Below are 14,152 nucleotides of genomic sequence, written 5' to 3'. Positions count from 1 at the left end.
AAAAAAAAAAAAAAAAAAAAAAAAAAAGAAAAGCTTTTTAATAGCGATTGTATGGTAATAAAAAGGAACAGAATAAGTGATAAATGGAATGAAAATCCAGAATCAAAACCCAAATAATGCAGTGTGATAAAAGTGGCAGTTCAAATCAATAAGGAAAAATGGATTATTCACTTTTATTCTAATCTAAATAAAATTAAATCCTTATTCAAACCAAAGCTACCACAGTAATAAGAATTACATAGGTGTTTATTTTAAGATCTTGAAAAAGGAAGGCCTTTCTAAACATAAAATCAAATTCACAGACCATTACAGAAAAAAGACTGGTGTATTGAACTATAAACTTCAAATATAATGCACATAAGAATGGGCTGCCCTATTCTTTCCTGCAGCTTTCTATAATATATGGTCTGAGGAATGGTTAAAGTCTAGTATAGTTAGTAGTTTTCCTTTAATTTCACATTTACACTGACCTTTGAAGTAGCAATTGGCGGAAGTTGCCACTCTGTGGGCTAATTGTCAGATGATGGGACAGGTAATTACACAGGCGAGCTCCCATATAAGAGAAATTTGGGATAGACGTGGCCTTTTAAAAAGAAGAAAAGAAATATGACATAGGTACATCATTATTAATGCGAATACTTAACAGCAACATTCTAAAGAGGAAAAAATTGACTCCCCAAACTGACCATATATACAAGCCTTTTGTCATTGTTAGGCTTAAGGAAATTAAGTTCACTTTCCCTCCCAACTTTACAGCAAGAACCACAATAATTCCAAAAAAAAGGGAAAAAGCCCATCTGTTACCTGAGGCTACCAGAAAGCAAAGAGACAATGTCTCCTGTGCTAACCCATTTTTTTTTTTTTGCAGAAAATCTGTACATGGCCGCAACTGCACAGTGACAATTATGAATGAGAATATTGCCTAAATGTTGAGCAGTGGGGCTTCTTGAGGCAGGAAAGCACAGACTTTAGTGTTTGGCACTCCAGGACAAGATTCCCTGGCATTCTTCTTCATGACTTTGGATATCAATAAACCTTTCTGAGCTTCAGTTAGACTTTAAAGAGGTGATTAATGGTACCTGGCACAAGCAACTGACACTTAACACTCCAAGAATGATTGGGTAAAGAGGAAATGAAAACAGCTAAGCTACTTGAAAAAAGAAAAAAAAAAAAAGTTAGAAAACACTACACATCAAAGACTGTGTGATATAACCGAAGCAGTGTTCAGCAAGTTTAATAGCAATTTCTAAAGAATAGTAGAGAACATAGTTCACAATCTAATATAAGGTAAGAAAACACACATTAAAAGGTTAAGAAGCCGGGGACAGTGGCTCATGCCTGTAATCCTAGTACTCTGGAAGGCCAAGGTCAGAGGATTGCTTGAGGCCATGAGTTTAAGACCAGTCTAGTCAACACAGTGTGACTACCATCTCTATAAAAATTTTTAAAAATTAGCTGGGTACGGTAGCATGCACTGTAGTCCCAGCTACACTGGAGGATGAGGTGGAATGATCACTTGAGTGCAGGAGTTCAAGGCTGCAGTGAGCTGTGGTCACGCCACTGCACTCTAGTCTGCGTGACAAAACAAAGCCCCGTCTTTAAAAAAAAAAAGAAGAAAAAAAGAAAAAGTTACGGGACTTGGCCACAAAGGTAATCGAACATAGAATCGAGATCTAACAAATGTCCTGCTGCCCCTCTGACCCTATGTTGGGTCTACTTAGTAATTTTTATTTTTAATTATTTCCTTGCTCACTTGCCAGTACATGTCACATTAAGGGAGAAAGAGTGATTTCTCCTGACATGTGTTTAGCTGGTACCCAAGACTTAAAGTTCATACTTATACTTTTCTCATTATTGGCACTACATGTTTTCCTTTAGCTTCTTTTTAATGTTATAACACATGATTTAAAGACAAGTTCCACAAGGCTTGTCATTCAACAGTTTCCTGCATCCCTACTTACACACCAGTTTTACTCCCAAAGACAACCACTTTTGACTCCTTCAGCTAAAAATATTTTAACCCGCGTTATCTCCACACTACATACTTTTTCAGTTTAGATATTTTAGCTTTTTTATTTCTTACCGCAACTGGAGCATCCCTAGTTCAAAAATCCAAAATCCTCCAAAATCAGAAAATGTGAGTGCCCACATAATGCCAAAAGTGGAAAATTCCACACCTGACCTCATGTGACATGTCAGTCAAAACACAGGTGTACAACACATAATTTATTCAGCATCCCCAAAGGAAAAAAGACCCTGTCAACCCCCTTCAGCTGTAATATACTTAGGTACCCTCCCTGAGGTGTCTCATTATATACTGTATATGCGAAATCTAAAAAAACCCAACATCTGAAACGCTTGAAATCCCAAGCATTTCAGATAAGGGATACTCGACTTATAATTTCCCATCATGGAAGATGAGCTTTTAGCTTTCACTCTGCTTAATTTCACCCCACTCTACTGTTTCCTACTATCACAGTATGGTTATGATTTTATTCATTTGCTGTGTTTTCATTTATAGCTGAACCTTGCATTACACTGCTTTTACTTTTTTTTGCACAACTTTGTTTTCCCTAGACTCAGTTTTTCCTACATTTTTATATTCTTCTCATTGATTTATCCCTAAACTCACTAGTCTGTAAATTTCTTCTCATATCTTACAGCAGGTGTGCTCATCTTATTATGGAAGTCTTTCCTGGATTCTTCTGACCTAGTCCAGTGAAGCCTGGCTGCTTCAGACCTACTATGTATGCCGTTGTTTTGAGATCTCCTTTAAACCATCATCTGGACAGCTCACTTAGTCTCTCCTGTAAAGTTCCTTTTCCTAGTTCCCATGTCTTCATCTGTGGCATAATTCCTCTTTTTGACAGAGTACCTCCTTTGTTAATTTCATAAGAAGGGTTACAACAAAATTTCAAACTGGCTGGTCAGTGTAAAAAGATCTAGATGGTCTAACTTTTTAGATTCTCAAGCAATCCTTTTAGCCTCATTCCATCCTTATTCTAGAACCTCTTAGGTTTTGCACTGCAAATCAGGGTGATTCTCAGCTTTACCACCACTGGCTTGGATCTGCCAAGTCAGGTACCACTCACCCACCTGCTTTCTAGTCTTCAAAACTAGTGCTTTTCTTTTCCTCTTCTCTGTCCTTATGTGCTTCCGCCTTCTAAAAATCCCCATAGTGTCATTTTAGTGGTGTTTGGGAGATATCAAAGCTGAATGTGTGTTTAATCTGTCATCTTTTATAATACGTCCTTGTTGTTGGTGGCTATGAGTACATTTCCATAAATTACCTCAATGAAACTTAGCAGCTATTGATAAACCTATGCATCATTGATCATAGAATATTAAAACATTAAATATATTGACTACATATTTGACAATCAGAGAAACAGTTGAAGCTTATCTCAGGTTACCGACCCTTTGTCCAGCCCTGAATAAGTATAATGCAGACTACTGAGTAACTGAAACTGAATAGTGGAGGAAGCCAGAAAGGCAACAAGAAATAAATATATTTGTTTCATTTTCTTATCTCATATTCCTTTTCAATCCATTTATCGGCAAAAAGCAGAAATGAGAACAAACAGTGCAGTTCTGTCTTCCTAACATCTCAGGTACTTCCTCAAACCTGACAGTTGGCTAGGTAGTCCTGGGGTCCAGTAACCATCCAGAATAACTTGGAAAAGCGGCCAAATGAAACATTAGGATAGAAAATAATCATTAATTTGCATTATAATCTACCTTCCATATATTCCAAATTTGAGTTGCTCTTGTAGCAATGAATTAAAGAACCTAAAGTTTACATTTCTGATCATGGCCCATTTTTTTTGACCAGTCTCACACTAAGAAAGTTTGTTAAGCCAGTGTTGTCTACTGTATTTTTCACTTTTAAAATAGCATTAATGAGGCCAGGTGTGGCTCATGTCTATAATCCCACCATTTTGGGAGACCAAGGCAAGCTGATCACTTGAGGTCAGGAGTTCGAGACCAGCCTGGTCAACATGGTGGAATCCTGTCTCTATCAAAAATACAAAAATTAGCTGGGCATGGGGGTGCACACCTGTAATCTCAGCTACCTGGGAGGCTGAGGCAGGAGAATCGCTTGAACCCAGGAGGTGGAGGTTGCAGGGAGCTGAGATTGCGCCACTGCACTCCAGCCTGGGAGACAGGGCAAGGCTCCACATCCAAAAAAAAAAAAAAGTGTTAATATGTTAATGACCAATATGCTGGGATCAAAACTAAATATTGTATAATGAAACAATTTCAACTGACTAAATTAGATTTTCAAGGAATTAAGATGAAATCCTTAAATTTTAAAAGAAAGCAAAGTCAAGTAGAAATGTTAAGACTCAAGACAGGACGTTTTATGGTCTGACTTTCTTTTTTTAAAGACTTATTTATGAGGCAAGCAAATTCTCTTAATTTTTTCCTCCCCTACTCTAATACTACTATTCAATTCGACACATAGGGGAAAAGAATTGCAGTCTTTTCTGGTACTGCTAATTTCAGAGCCTGCAAAACAAGGGGCAGGGTTTGGGTGGGTGGGTGGCACTTATGTAGTCTTCCTTTTCAGTGCCCATATCACCTTCTATACTATACTGCCTGTATAGAGCTTTGGCCAAACAGGTGAATACTGCCTATAGAACCTTGACTACACAGTTGAACTTGCAATCCAGTCTGGCTCTGCCCTTCGATCCCTAACTACAGGAATTTTATACAAGACAGACTTAGAACTCCCAGAAACTATAAAGAGTTAAGTGTGGAGGCAGGTGATCATGAATCTGGTCTCCCTCAAGGAGTAGCCACTATCCTTGGGCTTCAAGGAAGCTATCTGAAGGTCATTCCATGCTATAAGCCAACATACCTGTTGATAGATGAGTTCCACAAGTTCTTGCAAAGCATCATCTGTTGTAACGCAACCATTCAGGGTCTCTGCAAACTGTTCAATTTCAGTTTCAAAACTGCCAGGCTGCTCTGTAAGATGATTCAAAAAATCCTGAACATATTCTGACAGAGTAGGATAATCCTCACAACCATCCTCATAGGATTCCTATGGATCAAAAATGAAAAAAAAATTTTAATCTATGCAACTGGCTGAAACACACAAAGTGGTATGTCTCTAGCACAAATGCTTTTTTAAAGATCCTTCACATGATAAAAATTTATGTTCATCAATGAAATTGTCAATTGAGCTATTTTTCTTCCTTGCCTAAAAGCTGAAATGTTATAATATTAACAGCAGAAAGGTTCTGTTTAGCCGAATAGGGAATTGTCTTCTCATTCTAGGTCAACTTCTAAGACGGCTGAGAAATAAAGTTTAAACCAATATATCACTACAGTGCCAATATAAAAATTAAGAATCTGATCTATTTACGAATGAAATAAGATCTAGGATTTGCTTCAAAATGGAAGGGGAAGTATGGACTAGGGATATAAAAACAAGAATGGCCACATGTAGCTTACTGTTGAGGCCATGAGGATTCATTATACCAAATACTCTGTATTTCTGCAGATGTTTGACAACTTTTTTATTGGGGGGGAAGAAACCAAAAACCTAATAAGTTTTATCATCTGTTAATCCCCAAGGGCAAATAAATGCACAAAGTTGCTCGAGTAACTAAAATTTCATTATGGTGTAAATGGAAGGAGACCTTTTGGCTGCTACATCCAGGCTTCTAACAAAACCTTGATAGCAGCAGTAGTTTCCAGCTAATGTTGTTTCCACCGTCACCTTTGGCAGTTCCCAACCTTTTCATTAATGGCAGGAGGCTGAGTGGGTGAGTTTTACAAAAGATAATAGACTTTGGCAGCAACTTTCACATCTCAATGCCTGGAACACCACCCAAAGCGCTTTAAACTTTACCAAACAGTTAAAATCTAATAATAACTATATTGCTTGATGAAATTTAACCTTCTCCAAACAGAGTCAAATGAAAAGTCACATCGGCTGGACACGGTGGCTCAAGCCTGTAATCCCAGCACTTTGGGAGGCCGAGACGGGCGGATCACGAGGTCAGGAGATCACGACCATCCTGGCTAACACGGTGAAACCTCGTCTCTACTAAAAAATACAAAAAAACTAGCCAGGCAAGGTGGCGGGCTCCTGTAGTCCCAGCTACTCGGGAGGCTGAGGCAGGAGAATGGCATAAAAAAGTTATGACTACAAAACAGAAGCATTTTGTGAAGGGGTTAAGTTCTAAAGTCAGTGAGTACACAGAGGAAAAAAAAAGTCATACGTGGTCAAAACACCCTTAGAAACATTCCATGTCGGAGAAAGTCTTTTTTTTTTTTTGAGACAGAGTCTTGTTCTGTCGCCCAGGCTGGAGTGCAGTGGTGCGATCTTGGCTCACTGCAACCTCTACCTCCGGGGTTCAAGCTATTCTTGTACCTCAACCTCCCAAGTAGCTGGGATTACAGGCATGTGCCACCATGCCCAGCTAATTTTTGTATTTTTAGTAGAGACAAGGTTTCACCATGTTGGCCAGGCTGGTCTCAAACTCCTGACTTCAGGTGTCGCCCACCTCGGCCTCCCAAAGTGCTGGGATTACAGGTGTGAGCCACCGCGCCTGGCCCAGGACATGGTCTTAGGAGAAAGACCAACACTGCCAATTGTCCAGTTGTTCCTCTACTGTTGGTGCTTGGTATGGTATGGCTGTGTCCCCACCTGAATCTCAACTTGAATTGTATCTCCCAGAATTGCCATGTGTTGTGGGAGAAACCCAGGGGGAGGTAATTGAATCAATGGGGCCAGTCTTTCCCGTGCTATTCTTGTCATAGTGAGTAAGTCTCAAGATATCTGTGGGTTTATCAGGGGTTTCTGCTTTTGCTTCTTCCTCATTTTTCTCTTGCTGCTCTATGTAAGATGTGCCTTTCACCTCCGCCATGATTCTGAGACTTCCCCAGACTTGTGGAACTGTAAGTCCAAATAAACTTCTTTTTCTTCCCAGTCTCGGGTATGTCTCTGTCAGCAGCATGAAAACGGACCACTATAGTGCTACCACTTCAAATGACCACCATTTGGAGGTCATGTCGTACACTTTTTATGTATCTTTATTTTTTGCTTTATTTATTTTGCCGAGGCTGGAGTACAGTGGCAAGATCTGGCTCACTGCAACCTCTGCCTCCCAGGTTCAAGCGATTCTCCTGCCTCAGCCTCCCGGAGTAACTGGGACTACAGGAATGCACCACGAGGCCCAGCTATTTTTTTTTTTTTTCCTTTTTAGTAGAGATGGGGTTTCACCAGTTGATCAGGATGGTCTCGAACTCCTGACCTCAAATGATCCACCCACCTTGGCCTCCCAAAGCACTGGGATTACAGGTGAGAGTCACTATGCCTGGCCTATGTATCTTTAGAGACTGAAGGGATACTTAGCAAAAGTTGCATGTACTATAAGAGGCACTCAGGAAGTAAAACCAGCTGTAGAAATAGCAGATTCGTGTGCCTTTTTCATTCACGTACAGTGTTCATTGAATAGAAGGATAGATAAACTCTACTACATTAAATTTTTGTCACACATTTGAACCCAAGTTAAACACTCTACTATAATAGGAGGTATTAATATTGATGAAATTATTTACTAATCATAGATATTATAGCTATGACTCTGAGGATTAAGTGAATTAATCAAATTTGCCTAGACTGGTGAAGATCACATAGTAAAGCACAAAGTGTTCAACAAATGAATTACATTTTAAATTTCTAGGAGAATACTGAGTCATATTCCAAACGCAACAACCATATATTCATACATAAATGGGCTAAAGTATAAAAAGCATCCAAAAAGAATGATACAAAGCTGTATTTCTTGGCACCTAGGATGGTACTCCAATTAATAAGCTAATAGCCACCAGCTGCATATAAGATATGTGATAGACACCATAAGGGCTTTGCCTGCCTCTTGTTTAACCTACAAAATTTTGAGGTAAGCATTATCCTCCTCCCTTCACAGAAGAAACAGGCACAGAGTAGTTAAGTCATTTTGGTTATTCATTCAAAATGGTGTGGCTGCTGAGTGCCTATTAAGTGCCAAAGACTGTTTTGGGATGGGATACTGCCATGACATGAATAAAGCAGACAAGGCTCCCCTCTCATGGAGCTCACCACCCATGATGGAAGACATATTTAGAAGTTGAAATGTACTACAAAAAAATAAAAAATAAAATAAAAATAAATGATTAAAAAGCAAAAAGCCAAGGAAAGATTCTTAGAGTTAATATATAAACTGAGAACGAAAAAAAGATCCAGCCATACAAATATCTAAGGAAAGATATTCTCTGTCTTTCCAAGGGCATAAAAAGCACACAGGCCCCAAGGAGGCCTAATAGCTTTGAAAAACAAAGACAATAACTAGAATACAGAAGCTAAGGAAGGGTGGTAACTAATGAGGTCAATGAAGCAGATAAGGAGAGAGATCTTAGAGGGCTTTGGGGGCCAAATTAAGGAAACTGGTTCTTAAGGGAGTAGGAAAAACAGGATGGGGGAGAGGGTTTGAGCAAGGAAGGACCATGCACCAACTTAAGTGACTGTGCATGGTCACAAAACAAGTTAGAATTGGGGGCAGAACAAAGCCTATACTTTTAACTTCTATGTGAAACTCAAAATAAATGACAAAAGCTTAAAACCCAATTTTGACTTTATGTACAAAGATGTTCATTGCCAAAAAATCCATGTAACAATCCATTAACAAGGAATTGGTTAAATACATTATCATGTATCTATATAATGGAATATCATATGGCCATTTAAGAAAACAAGAGACAACAGTACTTACCTCTAGAGTGAGAAAATGTTCCCATTATAAATACTGACATTATAAAATTGTGAAAGCAGTTAGGCATAATTGTACACATTCATATACTTAATGTTAACTACATACATGTGGGAATTTCATAACTAAAAACTAGTCTTAAGTTTTTGATATACAGTTGTTAGTTTTATAGACTTGTAGTACCCTACCACTATTAATGACAAGGAATAGGAGAAAGGCAAAGGTAGGGGTCCCAGCTGAAGGTACTAATTTCCTGTTTCCATCAAATGTCATTCTTTGTGGCAAAAATGCTGCTTAGAACACTGATTTGCAATCCTTTTTTTTTTTTTTTTTTTAAATCAACAGAACTCTCTTTTAAGAAAATGTAAAATCTGATAAGTAAAAGAAGAAAGTAGAACTGCTCTGAATATAGCAGAACAGAGGATCCAGAGCCTGCCATTTTAAGCAAAAAAGGAAGGATAGAGTATTTGGAACAGACAGGCACTCCAACGTGTTTGAATCAAAGCCTGCATTACTTCTCTAGCACCAGATTTTTTAAAGCCACAAATTTCTTCAGTCTTCAATGTGGAATCAAATGGCTTCCAAACAGGGATATTTTCAAGTTTTATTTTTCTTAGAATTCTATGGGAGATTGGGAGCAGTATCAATTAGAAAACGTACTTTTTCATGGTAGGTACTCTATATACATCGTCAAGAGATGAGAACCTATTACAAAACAGTGGGAATAAAAGAAAACTGATCAGACACTACAGAGAGTGAATACAGTCAAGACTACTTTAGCTAGCTGGATTGAACTAAGGCAAGGGTGTGCAGGAGAGGTGAGTCAATATGCCACCAAGCTCTTAATGTAAGCAGCTAGTTAGAAAGAAGAGATTCGCATGAGAAAAATAACTTTTATACTGTGTATAGATTTTATACTTGCATTTGAATGTGAGGTCCTCAGGAAGTGGTCAAACAAATGAAAATGTATGCCTCGAGTTCAAAGGAAGAATAAGATGTCAGGGTTATTAGCACATAAGTGATAAATTCTAGGGAATAGGTGGGATTAGCAGAGGAGGTAATAAAATGGAAGAAAGAACATCACCAACAGTCATCTGAGGGGAAAAGGAATAATCTGCAAATTGGGAGGATAAAGAAAGCCCTGCCACAGAAGCCAAAGAGGTAGGGGAGAAGAGGTGCTCACAACAACAAATGCTACAGAATAAATTCATAGGTTGAAATCTGGAAGAGGATAATCATTGCTGAGTCTTGGGAATGAAGGAGATTATGCTCAGAGAGAGAACAAAATTTATACCTTAAATATTTAGTTCTTATAAAAATGAGAGGGAGCTTCTGATAGACTAAAAAGGTATCTTTGCACCTAGCACAGGACCTGGCACATGGGGACTTACAAACTGAAGAGATCCTACCGTGCTCCAAGTTTTAAAATGAGATTTAGGAGGATAAATTTAAAAATCAGAAGAACATCAGTCACAAAAATAGTATCACTATAATTAGGGAGATCAGACTGCAGAGGTTTGAACAGTGAGAGACAGTGAATAATTTTACCTATTGGAGAATGATACTACTGCAAGGCAGAAGAAAAACTGGGAAGTAACTTGAAGAGGGATTCTCTTAGAAAGAAAGCTCGTTTTGCAGGGGAGGGAGGGAACTTGTCTCTTAATCAATGCTTTATGAATTCCTGTTAAATTTTTGGCTCTGGTAAGTGAACTGTGATGAAATATTCAAGGCATAATGGTTTGTCTGAGAAGAAACAATGGCCAGGAATAAATGGATATAGCAACTCACTGGTAAGAAGGTATGGAAAGTAGGAAATTCTAGCAGCAGGATTAGAGGAAGAACTGAAGATATAAGGGCTTGGTGCCTTGAAGGAGTTAAGAAAGCACAGCAGAAGACTACCATAAAGGCTGTTAGAAAAAGGATACCAGGAAACAGATTTTCATGTGTAGAACAAAAGCAGACTCAATAAATGTCTGGAAACTGAGACAGGAGATTACTAGAATAGAGACTCCATGAAGACAGGAATTTCTGTCCATTTTGTTTGTTGCTATATCACCGGTGCTTGACTCATGATAAGTACTTGACTATCTGTTGAACAAGTGAGTGAACGTAGCTAACTTTGGATTATGGCCACCACAAGAATACATTTACTTTGCAACAAGAGCTCATCCTAAGAGTCAGGGGGAAAAAAGGATTCTGCTGTTCTGTGACTAATTGGATTGAGAAAAACTCTTTTAGCCTTAACTATCAGTAAAGATTAGGGTAAACTAGTAAGGCTAGAGAATATACCAGAATAGGGGTAGTAAGCCTGAATGCCTGTAGAATTCAGGTAGATTACAAATGAATGAAATAAGCCAGAAAGCAAATTAGAGCTCACAGACTCCATCTAAAGAGAATGCCTCTACTCAGCTACAACCAATTTTTGCTGTATCACAATGCCAGTCCACTAAGGCCAGATTTTATGATTCAAGTTTCTAATATCCAATTTAGGTATTGGTAATTAATTAAAACAACTAAAAGAAAAAACAAACCCATTCAGGGCTAGAGAAGACACCTGCAGGCCACACAGATTTCCAGGTGCCAGGCTGCAATCTGTTTTGGCAAATTGAACACAGGAGGTGCTCATCTATAAGAGGATGGCAAGGAATGCCTAAAAGATGCAGTGGCTCAAAGTAAGTGGACTAACATGACTTTATATACTGCTCTACAGCCCCAAAGTCACTTGAACCATGTCAAGATAGTTGATACACGATTGTTACAAACACACCCCTGTATCCCTCCATCATAAAATAGCCCAAGTCAATAGGGAAGAAAATAAACGGGAACCTGCTTGTGGCTGCTAGAACAAGCATCCTTAAGAGTTTATTCAACTACTTATAGCGCTCTAATAGTTCTTCTCCTCTGTGAGCTAAATACAATTTTCTGGCAAGTCTCAAGATGCTCTCATTCCTACCTCACACGATAGATGGCCTTTTGCACCCTATATCAATTGCTTTTCCTGTTATATCTTTTTCTTTCCAATCCCAAATCTTTTTCCTATACAGTGTAAGAATCATGGAGTATCTAAAACATGGAACATAGCTTTTCTATACTTTTACTGTAAAATATGGAAGGAGAACCAAAAAGAGGTAATAAAAAAGGTGTGCCATTATCAGTTGTAAGGGAAATACAAATTAAAAACACAACTAGATACTCTACGCCCACCAGAAAGGTTAAACTTAAATAGAAAATACCAAGTGCCGACCAGGAAGTAGAGCAACTGTAAATCATACACTACTTGGAATGTACAGTGGAACAATCTCTGGAAAACTACTTGGCGGTCTCTACTAAAGCTGGCTACCCTAAGTCCCAGCAACTCCACTCCTTGGTATATACCAAACAGAAATAAAGGCATACAGCCAGCAAGACACAGAATGTGCCCTATTCATAATAACCCAAGAGTGAAAGCTACCAACGTTCATCAGACAAATGGGATATATTCATGAAATGTAATGTTATAAAAATAAGTCACCTCCAATTATATGCTACAATATGGAGTAATCTTGATACTGAGTGAAAGTGAGAAACAAAATATTCTATATGACTTCATTTATATAAACTTTGAACACAGGCAAAACTATCCTATGAAGTTAAAATAGTGGTTATACTTGGACATCAGGAACAACTGGAAGGAGACAGAGGGAATTTTTGGGATGTTGATAATGTTCTATTTCCTGACTGTGATGCTGGTTAGTTGAGTGTTCACTCTATGAAACTGAGCTAACACTTAAGTACAGTATTCTCTGCTATACTTCAATAAAACTAAGACAGGAAAGACAGGACTTAAGCTAAAGCATCATCAATCATTTCTTCAATGATTCCCTCCCACTTCTCTACAATTAATCCCTATGCATTTACTCATCTGGGTTTATCCAGTACAACAAATTCCTTTCTACATATTCCAACTGTGCTTTGTACGACTATTTAAGAAAAGTGACTATTTTTTAAAGTTGTTATATAAGTTACAAAGAAAAACTGAAAGTTTAAACGTTCTTTATACCTATGTAAGTACTTTATCACAACCCCGTAGGACATTTCTGCATACAATAATTAGGACCAAAACCATGTCTATTTTAACATAATGGAATAATCACTAGAAACAAAGAACACAGATGTGTACTCTCAAGCTTACATTCTAATACCTTGAATATAACTACAAAATATATTCCTGAATCAGCTTTGCTTCATTCTGAGTTCAATAATTCAAAACATTCACAATAAAAAAATTTTTTAGGTGTAGTACAGAAAGCACAAACATACTCTGATTAACAAATAATCACATTATTGCAGTAAATTAACCCAGAGTTGTAGGAAAAAGGGGGTACTTACTGTGTAATTGGAAGAATAACCCGAAGGGTAAAATTCAGGGGCATTCACAGACAGCTTAGACATTAATACAGGAGCTACAACCACCTGGGGCTTAGCCATTGCTGACTCCGAGTTCTGCTGTGGGATTTTATCCTGTGAACTAGGTGGAGCTCTCAGGGGCCTCGTTTGCTCTGAGAAAGAAAAAAACGGGGCGTTAGATGCTTTCCTTCCTTTATACAACAACTTGCTATATACTGAAAAACCATCTGAAAAGCGTCTGTTTTTAAGCGTTAAATAGGAACCGTCATGAAATTTATGGTTATCGCCGAGATGTGTACAGATAGCCTACAAAAAGGAACAATAGACTTGCTGTGACTCATTTATGGGCATACCTGCCTCTAAATGAGTGCTTGCAAGCTTTTCCCTCTCTGTCTTTTAAAGGGGTCGGTGAAAAGAGGTGGTTGGTTGCTAGGGTCTCGCTTTAGAGGGCTGCTGAGGGGAGGCGATTTTTACTTCCTCCCGGGACGGCGAACTCCTAGACCGCGCACCCGGCCCCTCCCCCAGCCGGGCGCACAAAGGATTCCAGCAGACACCTTCCAAACCCGGTTCCGGGCCCGTCCCTACCCGGTCACGCGGCCCTCTCGGGAAATGCTTTCGGGGAACCGGGGGTGGGGACCGCAGACAACGTCGGGCCTCGGCACGCGTTGAAGGCCGTGGGGAAGCGTTCGCCAAGGACTGGGGCCCTTAGAGCTGCTCCGTACCTGGGAGCGCCCCGGGCCGGGAAGGCCGCTGGGGGCTGACGGGGACCTCGCACTGGGCCCCTGGCGGCGGGGCCGTCCTGGGCTGGCGCAGCGGCGGTGGCTGCAGGAAGCCCGGGGCTTTGGGTTGCGGCGGCGGCTGGTGCCGCGCCCGCTCAGCAGGCCCCGCTCCGTTCGGGAAACCGCCGCCCTCAGGCCCGCCCCCTCCGCGGCCCAGGCCCCGGCTCCGGCCCCGACCAGCACCTGGGGCCCGATCGAAACCGTCCGACATGCTCCTCCTCC

The 14,152-nt window shown here is 39.6% G+C and overlaps 1 protein-coding gene across 4 annotated transcripts in view; it reads right to left on the bottom strand.

Annotated features, from left to right (window-relative positions):
- The window catches only part of PAIP1 (poly(A) binding protein interacting protein 1), a 35,874-nt gene that overhangs the window by 20,937 nt on the left and 785 nt on the right, over positions 1 to 14,152 (bottom strand). Inside the window, exons 1-4 of one of the 4 annotated variants that reach the window (XM_017895963.1) lie at positions 13,874 to 14,152; positions 13,134 to 13,303; positions 4,862 to 5,047; positions 471 to 583 (exon numbers count right to left, since the gene is read on the bottom strand). In XM_017895963.1, coding sequence (XP_017751452.1) covers positions 471 to 583; positions 4,862 to 5,047; positions 13,134 to 13,303; positions 13,874 to 14,141 — 737 coding nt within the window. In that variant the 5' untranslated portion in view covers positions 14,142 to 14,152. Of the gene's footprint in view, positions 1 to 470; positions 584 to 4,861; positions 5,048 to 13,133; positions 13,304 to 13,736 lie in introns of all 4 variants that reach the window. The other 3 variants (XM_017895964.1, XM_017895966.1, XM_017895965.1) reach the window with 3 other exon arrangements.

This window comes from Rhinopithecus bieti, unplaced genomic scaffold, assembly GCF_001698545.2.
Source record: "Rhinopithecus bieti isolate Rb0 unplaced genomic scaffold, ASM169854v2 scaffold_28024, whole genome shotgun sequence".
Classification (NCBI taxonomy): domain Eukaryota; kingdom Metazoa; phylum Chordata; class Mammalia; order Primates; family Cercopithecidae; genus Rhinopithecus; species Rhinopithecus bieti.
Note: the sequence above shows the minus strand (reverse complement) of the source record. Positions and strands in the feature narration are given on the sequence as shown.